Source organism: Xenopus tropicalis, chromosome 7 (assembly GCF_000004195.4).
Source record: "Xenopus tropicalis strain Nigerian chromosome 7, UCB_Xtro_10.0, whole genome shotgun sequence".
NCBI classification, from domain to species: domain Eukaryota; kingdom Metazoa; phylum Chordata; class Amphibia; order Anura; family Pipidae; genus Xenopus; species Xenopus tropicalis.
In genome coordinates this window covers 43,717,163-43,733,070 of record NC_030683.2, presented here as the reverse complement: position 1 = coordinate 43,733,070, position 15,908 = coordinate 43,717,163, and the positions used below count along the sequence as shown (strand labels likewise).

Below are 15,908 nucleotides of genomic sequence, written 5' to 3'. Positions count from 1 at the left end.
TTCATAGGTCCCAGGTTGGTCCAATGATCTAATCAGTTTGATTTGGCCCTGCACATAAGGGACCAATTTGGGCCTCATCAATGGACCTGCTCAACCGATATCTGCCCGAAATCATCTAGATATATTGGGCAAGTTTGACAATCTCATCAGACTGTGATCTGCATGTAGATACAATACTTGTCTGTTGAGCCAATGATCAGATCAGTCCAATATAGTCCTGCGCATGGGTAGCCAAATTAAGCCCAGGTTGGCAGTGTATGGCCTGCTTTAGTTGCTATTACAATAGGGGTTGGGGTATCACAGGCTACTGTATGCCACTTCTTATACTGCTTCACCCTTAGGCTTGCCACCTGCCCAGTTTTGACCCAGACAGCCTGGTTTTCAGGAGGGCTGTCTGGGTCGCCAATTGCTACATTATCGCCCCCATCATTACCCTACCCTTACCCAGAGCCAGCATAATTAACCTAACCAAACTACCATGCTGAACTGTAATAAAATCCACATACCAACAAATACATAAGTATAATAGTGTCACTGTAAACAACTTACCTTTTACATATTGTCCACCAGGGCACCTACTGCACCTCCCAGAAGGGTATTTAGGTTAGGTTAAGGGAGAACTAAATATTAACAAACAAACGGCACAGCAGTGACCTTCTGTGCCCCCAAATATGCCCCAGTAGCTCTGTCCTCTTTTCTGCTGCTGCGGATTCACTGCACATGCTCTGTGCTGCTGCCAGTTGCCTGAGCTTAGGGGCCGACTCGCAATATACTGTATGTTTAGAATATAAATGTCAGAATACAAGGCTGATTAGCAATTAATTCAGATTCAGAATCCAGTGCAATTAACATCATAATTTATTAATCAGCCCTGTAGCATGGGTTCTATGACAGAGAAACCTAATTTTCTGCTTGATAATTTGGGAGGACCTCTAAGTATAGTTTTCAACAATTGTTCAGACCACACTGAGCATGTGAGTGTCACTGACACTTTCTCTATAGACAACTTTGAAGGCCTGGGTCATTGCTGTCATAGAGAGAGATTCTGAAACTTTAGGCTTGTGCAATAAGTTCAGGATATAAAATACATTGCATATCTACCCATATTTGTTTTGCATAACTTTGATTCTGTGTGTGTTGTATTTTGATGAACTTATTCCTCTACTGCATCAAAATGTAATTTTATCTTTTGTCATGGCCTGCTGCATGGATCCCATACATGAATACACTAACCAGAACCAAGATGGAACAACCATCCCTAAACAAAAGGGAGGACTGTGATGGTACCTGTCACCAACATACAGTGCTGTTTTAACATCTGTACCTGTCAGTGTAACTCCTGCCTCAATGAATTTCATGGTTCCGTTGTGATTGGATCATGGTGATCTTTACATTCATACCTTATTGATTTTTAGCCAACACACACACACACATATACATATATACATATATACATATATACATATATATATATATATAGATATAGATATAGATATAGATAGATATATAGATAGATATATAGATATATATATATAGATAGATATATAGATAGATATATATATATATATAGAAACGAGTTGCTGGAAAGCTGCACACCATAAGAACAAGATAATACCTGGGTGCTCGTGCAGGAGGTATAGATACTCAGAGTAGGATTGACAGCACACGCAGGGTTTTCATATGAAAAATCACAAAGGTGTAGATGAATAAATGTGAGGCTTTATTCAGTCCGACGTTTCAGTTCCTATCTGGAACTTTCATCAGGGACAGCAACATCTCAGTGTAGTACAAACGTTTTTAAGCACAAAAGGGCGCCAAGCTTGTTGCTAGGCAACCACTAACACATATACAAAGTGACAAAATCAACTGGAAAACACAAAAAGACATAAAAAAACATAAAAAACGATTACAAAAAGTGTTTATAGGTATAGACATATAAGGACAATGTGTCCAGGGCCAAAGGGTACATAAAAGAAAAGATCTCAGTATATGGCAATAGCTGGTCGTTTTGTAGCAATATAAGGTTGCAAAACATGAAAAGCCCCAACCACTCTCTGTTCCCATAGCGCTGGGCAGGAACCGCTAGTACATTAGGCCAACACCAAGGTACGGAACTTAAAGCACATTAGCATACTGCTAGCGTCGCCGTTGCTAGGCAACCAACCCCACAGAAGTGAATGGGCATCGTAGGCCACATCGTATTCAGCCGTCTAGAGAGGATATATAAGGAGCCAGCGGCAGACACACAGGTCACCATAATAGTGAACCCGGTGTCGCCGCATAAGCTCACTAGTTAATCAGGAGTATGCCAGATTCATACAACTCCCGGGAGGCACATCTAAGCAACAGACCTCTGGGTCACCGTAAAGGTGAACCCAGTGTCTCTGCAATGGCCCCCAAACTAATGAGAAGCGTGCCAAAATCGGGGTGCGCAATGTATTGAGTCCGAGGACCATGTAGAGCCAACATTAGGGCTCACACTTGGAGGTATAGATAGCAGTGTAGATTGGTGCCCTCCGCAGGGCATATATTCATACCGGGTGCCAGAGCCCTCCGCAGGGCTTATACTCGTACCTGGGGTAAGGGGGAAACGCCTACCCCCCGGGTGTACAGCGGACCTACCCAGACTAAGGGAAAGTTCCAGATAGGAACTGAAACGTCGGACTGAATAAAGCCTCACATTTATTCATCTACACCTTTGTGATTTTTCATATGAAAACCCTGCGTGTGCTGTCAATCCTACTCTGAGTATAGATATAGATAGATATATATACAGTGGAGGAAATAATTATTTGACCCCTCACTGATTTTGTAAGTTTGTCCAATGACAAAGAAATGAAAAGTCTCAGAACAGTATCATTTCAATGGTAGGTTTATTTTAACAGTGGCAGATAGCACATCAAAAGGAAAATCGAAAAAATAACTTTAAATAAAAGATAGCAACTGATTTGCATTTCATTGAGTGAAATAAGTTTTTGAACCCCTACCAACCATTAAGAGTTCTGGCTCCCACAGAGTGGTTAGACACTTCTACTCAATTAGTCAACCTCATTAAGGACACCTGTCTTAACTAGTCACCTGTATAAAAGACACCTGTCCACAGAATCAATCAATCAAGCAGACTCCAAACTCTCCAACATGGGAAAGACCAAAGAGCTGTCCAAGGATGTCAGAGACAAAATTGTAGACCTGCACAAGGCTGGAATGGGCTACAAAACCATTAGCAAGAAGCTGGGAGAGAAGGTGACAACTGTTGGTGCGATTGTTCGAAAATGGAAGCAGCACAAAATGACCATCAATCGACCTCGCTCTGGGGCTCCACGCAAGATCTCACCTCGTGGGGTGTCAATGATTCTGAGAAAGGTGAAAAAGCATCCTAGAACTACATGGGAGGAGTTAGTTAATGACCTCAAATTAGCAGGGACCACAGTCACCAAGAAAACCATTGGAAACACATTACACCGCAATGGATTAAAATCCTGCAGGGCTCGCAAGGTCCCCCTGCTCAAGAAGGCACATGTGCAGGCTCGTCTGAAGTTTGCCAATGAACACCTGAATGATTCTGTGAGTGACTGGGAGAAGGTGCTGTGGTCTGATGAGACCAAAATAGAGCTCTTTGGCATTAACTCAACTCGCTGTGTTTGGAGGAAGAAAAATGCTGCCTATGGCCCCCAAAACACCGTCCCCACCGTCAAGCATGGGGGTGGAAACATTTTGCTTTGGGGGTGTTTTTCTGCTAAGGGCACAGGACAACTTATTCGCATTAACGGGAAAATGGACGAAGCCATGTATCGTGGAATCCTGAACGACAACCTCCTTCCCTCTGCCAGGAAACTGAAAATGGGTCGTGGATGGGTGTTCCAGCACGACAATGACCCAAAACATACAGCAAAGGCAACAAAGGAGTGGCTCAAGAAGAAGCACATTAAGGTCATGGAGTGGCCTAGTCAGTCTCCGGACCTTAATCCAATAGAAAACCTATGGAGGGAGCTCAAGCTCAGAGTTGCACAGAGACAGCCTCGAAACCTTAGGGATTTAGAGATGATCTGCAAAGAGGAGTGGGACCAACATTCCTCCTAAAATGTGCGCAAACTTGGTCATCAATTACAAGAAACGTTTGGCCTCTGTGCTTGCAAACAAGGGTTTTTCCACTAAGTATTAAGTCTTTTTTTGTTAGAGGGTTCAAAAACTTATTTCACTCAATGAAATGCAAATCAGTTGCTATCTTTTATTTAAAGTTATTTTTTCGATTTTCCTTTTGATGTGCTATCTGCCACTGTTAAAATAAACCTACCATTGAAATGATACTGTTCTGAGACTTTTCATTTCTTTGTCATTGGACAAACTTACAAAATCAGTGAGGGGTCAAATAATTATTTCCTCCACTGTAGATAGATATAGATATATATATAGATATATATAGATATATAGATATATAGATATAGATATATAATACATGTTTTATACATGTGTACTCTCTCCACCATTCAGTAGTTTCCATTGAACTGAATGACTGAAAAGATACAACCAGGCAGTACTCCAGCTCAAAAACTACTGGTGGAGATCCCACCTTAGGGATTAAAATGCTGGGGGAATTCCCCCCACTACTCTGAAGAAGCATCTGGAATGTTGATTACATGACAATTCCAGTTGCTTTATTTGTCCAAAGGGCAAAAAAAAAAAAAAAAAGACCGCAACCCGACCACAAGAGACATGCAGCACAGATTTTGGATACAGCCCTGACTGCGTTAGCACAGGATCCTAGAGAATCAGACAGGGGGAGGAGGTATGTAGGCCTCCTCTTGCTTGCCCCTACCGTACAAATCATTTAGAAGAGCAAGGCGATTTGCTGAAATCGCCTGCGCAGCGTGTGCCATCCCACCGGCGACTTACATTTTCACCTGTGGGATGGCAATCTGGGGAGATTAGTCGCCCGCAAACAGGAAGATTTGTCGCGGGCGACTAATCTCTCCGTGTGCCAGAGCCCTTAGTTGTCTTAACACAGCTCTAGACTGTAATTGTTTGTTTCTTCCACATTCACTTAATAAATTATTTTTTCCTTTGTACTCATTCTTACTTTCTTGAGCTTTTCCATTGCTCAGTGTGGGGTTCAGTTGACAGGCAGCTGGAGTTCCTGTTTATCTTAAAGGTGTTCAGTTGGGTTGAGGTCAGGACTGTAAAGGCCACTTGTATTTTTCCACTCCCATCTCAGCAAATCAATTCTATTTAGACTTGGGGACTATATTGTATTTAACTGCCAAGGATATTCTCTTACTTTGTTGCCAGAAAATAGGAATCATGGGACTGTCAAGAAGCATGCATTCAGACATGACACAGACTTGTCTCTCGGACTGTCAGATAGTAAAGAATAATTGTTTGTGAGCTTTACACTACTATTACTAATAATAATATGGGGATGTAAGGCTCGTGTGCAGCTTGTGTCTGCAGGGACAACTGGCCTCTGGCCCCCTTTCACTAATTCCACCCTACGCTACCTGCTATAGTGCCGCTGAAAGCTTAGGGTAAACAGTAGGGGAGTGGGGTGGGGAAGTTCCCATGACAAGCCAGGAACTGCAGGTTTGGTGGGGTTGTATCTATGTTAAGGATCTGTGGCAAGCTGTAGAGGTTGGGTTCCTGGTAAAACCAAACAAGCTCAGTCCGACAATTTGTGTCTGGATACATTTGGCTATATAGTGTATTCATATTCAGTGTGAATCTTTCTATATCATGTTCTCTCATACACAAGCACCATGTAGTTCAAGGTTTGCATTTTTTGCAGTACAGCTAAAATGTTTTCTAATCTAATCCTTTTATCTAATCATATTGTTTTGTCTTTTTTTAGGTGGATCATGCAAAGGTTCTGCATTACATTGGAGCAGGTGTTGCGTTTCCAACTAGCATGCTGTTTATTTTCCTTCAGTCCCTCCTGACCTATCGCATGGCGCACGCCTACTGGGGCTGTTATGTTGGACATATTCGCACCCTTCTCACTCTCTTTGGCTTGGTCATTCTAGTTCTCAGTATCCTTTACATCTTTGACATATTTGGATAAATAATGGCTGTGGGAAAATGTTCCAAGATAGACAGACATCTCTGTAATAATATGTGTGCGGTAATGTCAGTGGAAGCGCATAAAATCAAAACGGAGAACAAAACATAGTGCAGATCAAATGGTTATTATGTGAACCAAACACCAAAAGTGCTTAAACCATAAGCCAAATTGCACACACCTACTCAGTGTGTCTAATATAAATGCTCACCAGACAACATTAAAATGGAGCATGTAGGTAAACCAGACCAGGCATTGATTGAAGTGGGATCACAATCCTCAATGTGTATAGAATGGAAAAGGAAGCGAAAAATAGTATAAAATCGTTTAATGAATGATAAAACCCTGCTCAGTGCAGGCTACTTACAGTGTAACAGCGATATAAAAACAACAGCTAGTAGATAGTAGCTCAACGCATTTCACGTGCTCTCTGCACGCTTCCTCAGGAGCCAGCAATAAAATGTAGGGACATCTCTGTAATAATAGCAAATTTAGAAGTGAAGGAGAGCTAAAGATTTTAAATGGGGACGGAGTCATAATCTACACAATACATTCCAGTGCAGTTGAAGACACCTAACGTGAAGTATTTCTTTTTCACATATTCAAGCACTGCTTTGTTTTAAATTATTATACCACCTTCTGCTACCTTTTGGAAGCTGGCATGACCTATTGCTTTAATCTTTTGCATTGTGAGGTCTACTCTAAACTACCACGTGAATATAATACAGAAGAACACTACAATCTGGTTCATACACCATCATACAGATCAGTAAATAATTTCCCTTCTCATCTGATGTAGATAACTTCAATTGCCCACAATGTCAGGCATCATCAGTGTGCTTTAATGGAATAGGGGCTGCGTTTGTCTGGGGCTGATTGTCTGCCTGCAGACAAACACAGGCCAAGAATCCACTCTTAAGCTGGCCATACACGTGGCGATCTGACAATGTTTCGTGGGGCCATCGGTCGCACGAAACATTGTCAGATCCGCCACACACCATTCAGGGCTGAATCGGCAGGTAAGGAGGTAGAAACAATAGGATTTCTACCTCCTTCTGCTGATTCAGCGCTGAAGGGAGATTTTGGTCAGGCGCCTTCTATGGTGCCCGATCAAAATTTTCAAACTGGTCCGATCGGCGAGTCGGCCGATATCAGCAGCTTCCTGCGATATCGGTCGACTCGCCGACATACCATACACACACCGAATATCGTGCGAAACGAGGTTTCATATGATATTATCGGTGCGTGTATGGCCACCTTTACACTGTTGTAAGCCTTTCCCTGTACCTGAATCCAGAGCTGTTGGATTAGCCCAGGTGCAGGCATTTGGAGCGCATTTTGGCACCAAAGTGTATATTCACCTTTTAGAGGATCAGCCCCGTCTGGCGTTAGCCATACACTAACTTATGTTAGTACTAAAAAGAGGCAATGAGCTGAAACTTGCTGTACATATTTTTCTTCCGTTTTGCTAGTCCTGTTTAATTAACTATGTCCTAGTCAATATACTGCTCAGCCCCTATCTAATACACATTAAAGTGACCAATTTAGCACTTTATGTGCAACATAGCACCCACACACACACCTCCCCCTCACCAAGTCATAATTTTGTGGAACTGAATCATTGAAAGTCCAACGACTAATTATGTTTTCAATTAATTTTACAGAATTTACTTAGGCAATAATTAAACACGGCCATCTGTGCCTTTACTTAGGATATGGCACGTAGCTGGTTATTGAATGATAAATGGAGATTATTAATTTATCCTCGACTGTGACTCGTGGCTGAAGGAAGCAGCACATAGTTTGTTATTCAATGATAAATGTCAGTTATTAATATCTAGCAGTCTGTGAAGCACAGCAAAAGGCATAACAGTTCCCACAACATTGTAACAACTCTCTGCATATATGTTAGCCTCTATAGTAGTGTCATTGAAAATATATCTTTCATTATTTGATAGTGAGGTTTGGAGCAGTTGTGAGGGGCAGGGAGTGCCTTAAAGGAACAGTAACATCAAAAAATTTAAGTGTTTTAAAGTAATTAAAATATAATGTGCTGTTGCTCTGCAAAAAACTGGTGTTTTTGCTACAGAAAAGCTACTATATAAATAAGCTGCTGTGTAGCCATGGGGGCAGCCATTCAAGCTGGAAAAAAGGAGAAAAGGCACAGGTTACATAGCAGATAACTAGTAGATAAGCCCCATATAATGGGGGTTTATCTGTTATCTGCTAAGTAACCTGTGCCTTTTTTCCTTTGAATGGCTGCCCCCATGGCTACACAGCAGCTTACTTATATAAACTATAGTAGTCTTTCTGATGCAAACACACCAGTTGTAGCAATGCAGGGCAACAGTACATTATATTGGTATTACTTTTATACACTTTCATTTTTTGGTGTTACTGTTCCTTTAATGAGGCCTTGATTTGGTTCAGTGCTTTTTGGATCCCATTGTAGAACAGAATAATCACAGGCATTACAAAGGGGGTTTTACTGATATACTGTAGGTTCTAGACTGCGCCCGTGCTCCTTTGTAGCTACTACTTACCAATTTATTTTAATCAGTCTTCTGCAAGATAGAAAATGAAAGAAATATCTGATTTGTTGCTATTGACAACTACACAGCTACAGTAGTGGCACATTACGTATCTAATTAAAGCGGTAGTTCACCTTTAAATTAACTTTTTAATAAGACGTAGACATTGATATTTTAAAACAATTTGACATTGGCCTTCATTTTTTATTTTTTATGGTTTTTCAATTATTTAGCTTTAGCAGCCCTCCATTGTGTATTTTAGCATTTATCTGGTTGCTATGGTCTTATTTACCCTAGCAACCAGGCTGTGGTTTAAACAAGAGATGGGAACATGTATAGTAGAAGGCCTGCATAGAAAGATAAGTAATAAAAAGTAACGACAATAATAAAATTGTGGCCTTACAGAGCAATAGTTCTTGGATGCTTGGGTCAGCGGCATCCAAGCTAGAAAGAGGCAGAAGAGAAAGGTAAATAATTCAAAAGCTATAAGAAATAATTATAGTTGCTAGGAATACATCATTCTATAACATACTAAAAGTTAATTTAAAGGTGAACCACCCCTTTAAGGTTAAACCATTTCTTTTTTTTTTTTAAATTGTGATACCTATAGCAGTGCAAGGCAACACAGTTAAAGACAGATTCGTCAATTCCATGGAACAGGTCTACTTTATAACAGAAAAAAAGCCTCTTGGGAAATTATTATCCTTAATCTGGGAACACTTTAATGATATATTTTAATGATGATATTTCAGTAGTCTTGCATAAGTATTTAATACTAGCCTACCATTTAATGTGAATCTGAAATTAATTACTTATTAATCAGCCTTGTATAATGGCATTCATATTCTGTACATGCAATATATTGTGAGTCAGTCCCTAAGCTCAGTAAGTGACAGCAGCACAGAGACTGTGCAGTGAATCAGCAGAAAAGAAGATGGGGAGCTACTGGGGCTAAAGTGCTATGGTTGCCTTTGGCCGGTACAGAAGCTCAAAATATAAGGTACAGAATGTTTGTTACGCTTTAGTTCTCCTTTGAAAAGAGGCTTTTGTGGCCCTTTAAAGAACTTGGAAAAATGGGCTAACTATTTTAACTATTTTAATAAGATTTCTGGATTACTTGACTGCACATTCTGATTTAGATTATTCTCATTTTAATACATTCTGGTTTATTTCTTTCCTGCCTAAATGCTTGGAATAAATAAAAGATTACTGCATTTGGCTCTGGGTAATCAGATTGATCAAACAACATTTTGTTTTGTGTTTTATGCCTTTCCAAAATTTGCTTTAATCTTTCTTTTCCTATGATCCTTAATACAAAGTAGAAGAACTAAGCAAAGAACTGTATGTTTATGTACAGTATATAACCCATGGATCTCCACTGATTACTTCAATCATATTTTACATGAATTTGGCACAGTTGTTGTTAGGTAGAATTTCTGCACACAACATGTAGGAAATAAAGGTTTGCTTATGGAGGAGATGGTACTTGCAGAATTTTGTGAAAATTTGTTTTTTGTTTGCTATATATGGCCTTTTAGCTTATATCAGTTGGGAAGATTAATAGCTGCAACTTATAGCTAATTAGGCATGGTTTGGCTGTTTCCTTTGGGGCATTACAGAACATATGTCTCACATATACCAATAAAACTGTATTTCTGTCCAGCTACATGAAGCAGATATAGGTATGGGATACTTTATCTGGAAACAAGTTATCCAGATAGCTCAAAATTACAGGAAGGGCATCTCCCATAGTCTCCACTGAGAGGAGATCCAAAGTACAGAAAGTCTCCTTATCCAGAAAATCCCAAGTATTCTGGATAACTGGTCCCATAGCTGTACTCATATAAGGCTTTGACATAAACAGTGCCCTATGTCATCTTTTCCACCCTTTTTTTTCAGCTGGTAATAGCAAGTACAGCACAACTTTCTTTGATGAGAGCAATTTAATATCTGTTCAATTTTTTTTTAATTGTGTATCCTGTTGTCATTTTGTATTTTTTTTGTAACAAGTAATGTTCTGGCAGGGTTATACTTAAAGTACTTGGTATTTTTATTTTTTCCGCTTAATTGATGATGTGGGGTGAAAAACACACAGGTTATTTAAAAGGAACCTTGTGATGTACATTTTCCTATAATCATGCTCCGGCGTCTCTGCTTTTTTACATAACTTCAGCTTTCTAAGCAAAACTCAAAAGTATGAACTAAATGCACAGACTAAAGACTGATGGTTGTACATGTGCATGAACAAAGGTGAATATTATGCAATTGCAGGATGGCAGACTTCAGGATGGAAAAAATGGTTTATTTTGTTTTGCTGGTTGATCTACTAAAGACTTAGTAAAATAGCTGATATATTTAACATTCCTTTATTGTCATTGATTAACTGATATTCACTGATTAAATAGTATCATTTTTTCTTTTGCAAGAGTTTAACAAGCTCAGAACATACAGTATTTCCTTAACTATGCCTTTCCAGGTGGTGTCTTCTTCATCCAGGAAGGCTTTGTATTGCAGCATCTGGCAGCCCTCTGCGAGTGGACCTTTATTATCAATGTTCTCATCTTCTATGGGACCTTTTCCTTTGAATTTGGTGCGATATCAACGGATACGTTCTTGGTGCTTCTCAAAGCGAGCAGAGCCCCAAAAAGCTATAAGGCAGGAACCAGTACCCCTGCCACACCTCATGCTCACAGCACCTCTGAGAACATGGCTATGATTTGAAAACACTGGACAGTATGTCATGTATGGACATGATAGGAAAATTCCACGTTTGGTCCTTAAGGAGTGAGACCAATTTACTTTGCATTGTGGACGATGAGAAGGGCTAGTCACATGACCAAAAAAAAAATTATATATATATATATATTTAAAGTAATTGTTTAGGAAACAAATTCACAATTTTGATATGTACTATGTAGTAGTTGAAAAGTTATAATGAGTCAAATTTATGTATAGGGCATTAATGCATTAGCCATATAAATTTTTGTATATTTTGATATAGCATATTTCTATGATAAAAGAGCCTAGAGCATGGTGACATTAAACTCCAGTCCAGCTGTTGCTGAACTACAGCGGCCACAGGATGGCAGTAGATAATGAAGTTCAGGAACAGGCGAGATGCCTGACTTCCATTCTTTAGGATAAAAGGCAAACAGGCCTTAGTCATTTCATGTATATGTACAGATGATATGTATTACCTGAAAGCCTTATCTAAATCCTTGGTTGCAATGTATTTTTATTGTTATGGTACAAGCTCAGAGATTATAGTTTTCAAGAATTCCTAAATCACCAAGGTGGCCTTATATTTAACAGTGATTGCCTGTTGGTGGGCCCAGTAGAGGTATTTGCCTTTGACCATAATCCATTAGAATTTGTAGATCTGACTGCTACTTGTGTATGCTCACCCTGATATTCTAGCATCCCTCTGAAAAAGAATTGCTGTTCTGCTTAAAGGAGAACTAAAGCTTAACTAAAGAAGTAGGTTAGCAATCCTGCACATTGTGTTTGGGGTTTCTGTACCAGCCCAAGGCAACCACAGGCCTTTAGCAGGGAAGATCTGTGCCACCAAATATGCCCCAGTAGCCCCCCATCTTCTTTTCTGCCGATTCGCTGCACATGTTCTGCGCTGCTTTCACTTACTGAGCTTAGGGACCAACTCACAATATACTGTATATACAGAATATAAATGTCACAATATGAGGCTGATTAGTGCAGTTAGCATCAGAATTTAATAATCAACCATGTAGTAACATCATTTTCTCCTTGATGATTGGCAACAACCCCTATGATTAGCTGCCCAGAGCACAGAGAGCATGTCAGCGTCACTGGCACTTCTAGAAAAATCCAGATTATTGACCTCCTGTGCACAAATTTGAAGGCCTGAATTATTACTCTTAAACTTTAGGCTGGTGCAGGAAGGTCAGTATATAAAATACAGCATTTCGACGCATATTTGTTTTTAGTTTAGGTTTAGTTCTCCTTTAAGTGTGGGGCAGACAAACATATACAGTAATAATAAGGCTAATGGTTCTTTAGGTCAACTTTAAGTATGTTATAGAATGGCCTATTCTTAGCAACTTTTTAGTTGGTCTTCATTTTCTATTATTTATAGTTTTTGAATTATTTCTGACTCCTTCATATGGGGGTTACTGACCCCAGCAGCCAAAAAACTATTGCTATTGTTACTTTGTATTATTTTTTTTTTTCTATTGGGGTCCTTGTCTATTCATATTGCTGTCTCTCTTTCAAACCACTGCCTGGTTACTAGGTCAGACTGCGGCCTAGCAACCAGATAGCAGCTAAAGTTCCAAACTGAAGAGCTGCTGAAGAAAAATTATTCAAAACCACAAATAATAAAAAACTGAAGACTAATTGCAAATAGTCTAAAAATAGTACTCTCTACATCATACTCAAAGTTAATTTTAAGGTGAAAAACCCCTTTAAAACCTACACTACAACACTGAGCCTAAAAAGTGGCAGTACTGGTGTTGCAGGCATTACCTTTTCATGTCAAATGGCGGCAGTTTTGGTGCCCCATGTGCCATAGGGCTAAGGCTGTATTTGCAGTTCTATGATTACCCTAATCAGCAGTAGTCAGGGTTACAAAGCTATGCAGTTGCATGCCATGGAAATCTGCAACAGTTATTGAGGTCCAGAAATGAATTTCTCTGTATAATTTACAAAGGACTAACCGTGCCCCCTTAAAGTATTAGCAACGGTTCATGGGAAGGCAATATACTAGCCCATATACTATCCATATGGATATACTATCCATGTTATAAATTGGTTTAGATACTGTGTTTTGGCTTTTAATACTCCAGGGTAGAAATTCTGGAAGTGCATTTATTAAATGAGGGAACAATCTCTATTATAAATATTCTTATTTCTCACAAATAGTTTTTTTTTTCCTTATTAATTATATAATTATATATTTCTGTGTTTCTCAACCCAACATTTTTTCACTGGCTGCTACCAACACAACTTGCACAGTTTAGTCGTGAAGAGATTTCTCCTGCTATAATTGGCTGATTCCAGCACAAGTCAGCATTGTGCAGGGCAACACCAACAAACAGCATGTTTGCTGTAATGGAAAATGTTAGGTTGATGAAGCACACAAATAACAATTTATATTACGGAAACTATCAGGAAAAAAAAGCAATTTGAGAAAAAGAATTATTAAGCATCCACTACATTTAAGTGAAATTTTTAATTCAGGTATAGGGTTCCTTATCCGGAAACCCGTTATCCAGAAGGCTCTGAATTATGAAAAGGCCATCTCCCATAGACTCCATTTTATGCAAGTAATTTACATTTTAAAAAGTATTTTTTTTTCCCCCTCTAATTAGAAAACAGTACCATGTACTTGATCCTAACTAAGGTATAATGAATCCTTATTGTAGGCAAAAAATCCTATTGGTTTATTTAATGTTGAAATGTTTTTTAGCAGACTTAATGGTAAGGTGATCCAAAATACAGAAAATTCCTTATCCAGAAAACCCCAAGACCCAAGCATTCTGATAATACATCCTATATCTGTAATAACAATTTTTTTTTGCAGCTCACTGCATTCCACTCTGGTCAAACCAGAAGGAGGCGCTAAGAGCTAATTTATATTATATGCTAATAGCTGTAGTGCCGAATGCGGCCTCGCTCTGCTGCTGTAGTTTATTAGTTAATTAATACTGCTAATTATACTTTGCAAGATCAACTAGGCGCTGTAAATGTATAATTCTGGTTAAGCTTGAACAACTGGCCACTTTATTTTTGTGATTCAACCAAATATTTGATATTTTTAGATTTACCAAAGATATGTTTGTATTCTCATGTTCAGTGTTTTTGTCTTTGCCTTCTTTTTAACTTGGTGATGAAAGTTGCCAAAAAGTCTATATTTCCCTGCGGAGAGCAGAAATCACAAAGCAGGACTGGGATGTAATGCTCTCTTCCATTCTGTTTCCTGTTTTACATGTACCCAACTCAGCTTCTTTCTTATGTTGACGACAGTTATAGCGACAGCGGGAGCAAGACCGCAAAACCAGCACAGTATTTGGCTACATTATGTACTACCCACATTAAAATACTCAGTATGGTATAATAAATGCAAAGCACTCAGGCATTAAATAACTTGTGTGTTTGTGTTATCCTGGCTTTTACATTAATTCTCTTAACATTTTACTCCGCAAAGAGTATATAGAAAGGTAATGTACCTCGTGACATTTCAACTACTTGCTGAAGTGACAACAGTGTACATTTGCCTATGCTCCACCCAATTGCAAAATCAACCAGTATGCTTGGTACCTAGATACTAGGGATGCACCAAATCCACTATTTTAGGATCTGGCAAAATCCCGAATCCTTTGCAAAAGAATCAGCCCAATACCAAAACCAATCTGAATCCTAATTTGCATAGACAAATCATGATAAGGAAAGGTTAAGGACAACTTGTGGGTGAAAAATTTAAAATTTTCATCTTTATGTGACAAAAAGAAACTGTTGGGAAATCTAAGACACAACTAGGGTTGCTGCACTATTGATAAGGGTCGGACTGGGGGGTGCAGGGCCCACTGGGTCTGCCTCCCAAGGGGCCCCCACACCCCTGTCATGGCCCCACTGCCCAACCCACTCCCCTGAGAGCACATACAATACAGTTACTTTTAGGTGCGCCGGCGGGTGCTCCCGGCAGCAAATATGTGCAGTGGCGAAGTAAACGAATGGAGCCGGGTGCTGGTGCCCTGCCGGCAAACGTGCAGAGGGGAAGTAAAGGAATGAAGCTGGGCGCTGGTGCTGATGAAGCTGTAATTGAACATATAACAGTAAAGCAGTTTATTGTTTATATCTTTTTTTTTTTTTTATCCACATACAGCACTTCAGGCTTGACCGCAGGATCTGCTTCCTCTATAGCCACTGAAAGAGTCTGCGTCCAGTGCTAGCAGAGGCATGCACTCATTCATTGGCACACGCGCCTTCCTGCAGTGAAGGGGGGCAGGTTAGGCTTCAGTGAGATTCAGGCCCCTCCAAAGATTGTTTGCAGGGGGGCCACTGTTTATATGCCACTGTTTATATTTCTAATGGATTTTTGTTTTCCTCTGACCTGGTTGATCTGCCTTTTGAGTGATGTCTCTTTTAAAAACAAAGTAACAAAAAAAAAAAAGAAAAAATAAAACAAAGTAAAAAAAGAAAAAGAAAAAATAATTCTAGTGAATGATAATGGATCATAACCCTGCCTGAAGCCAGTCCATGTATTCTCAGAAATGTCCATATATTCTGTTATTGATTAGCTTGCATACATATAGGGGCTGATTTACTAACCCACGAATCCGACCCGAATTGGA

The 15,908-nt window shown here is 39.5% G+C and overlaps 1 protein-coding gene across 1 annotated transcript in view; it reads left to right on the top strand.

Moving 5' to 3' along the window:
• Positions 1–12,958, top strand: part of bc014685 (cDNA sequence BC014685) — an 85,458-nt gene extending 72,500 nt beyond the window's left edge. The window contains exons 6-7 of the mRNA NM_001016634.2: positions 5,843–6,020; positions 11,057–12,958. Coding sequence (NP_001016634.1) covers positions 5,843–6,020; positions 11,057–11,301 — 423 coding nt within the window. The 3' untranslated portion in view covers positions 11,302–12,958. The remainder of the gene's footprint in view (positions 1–5,842; positions 6,021–11,056) is intronic.
• The last annotated feature ends 2,950 nt before the right edge of the window (positions 12,959–15,908 follow it).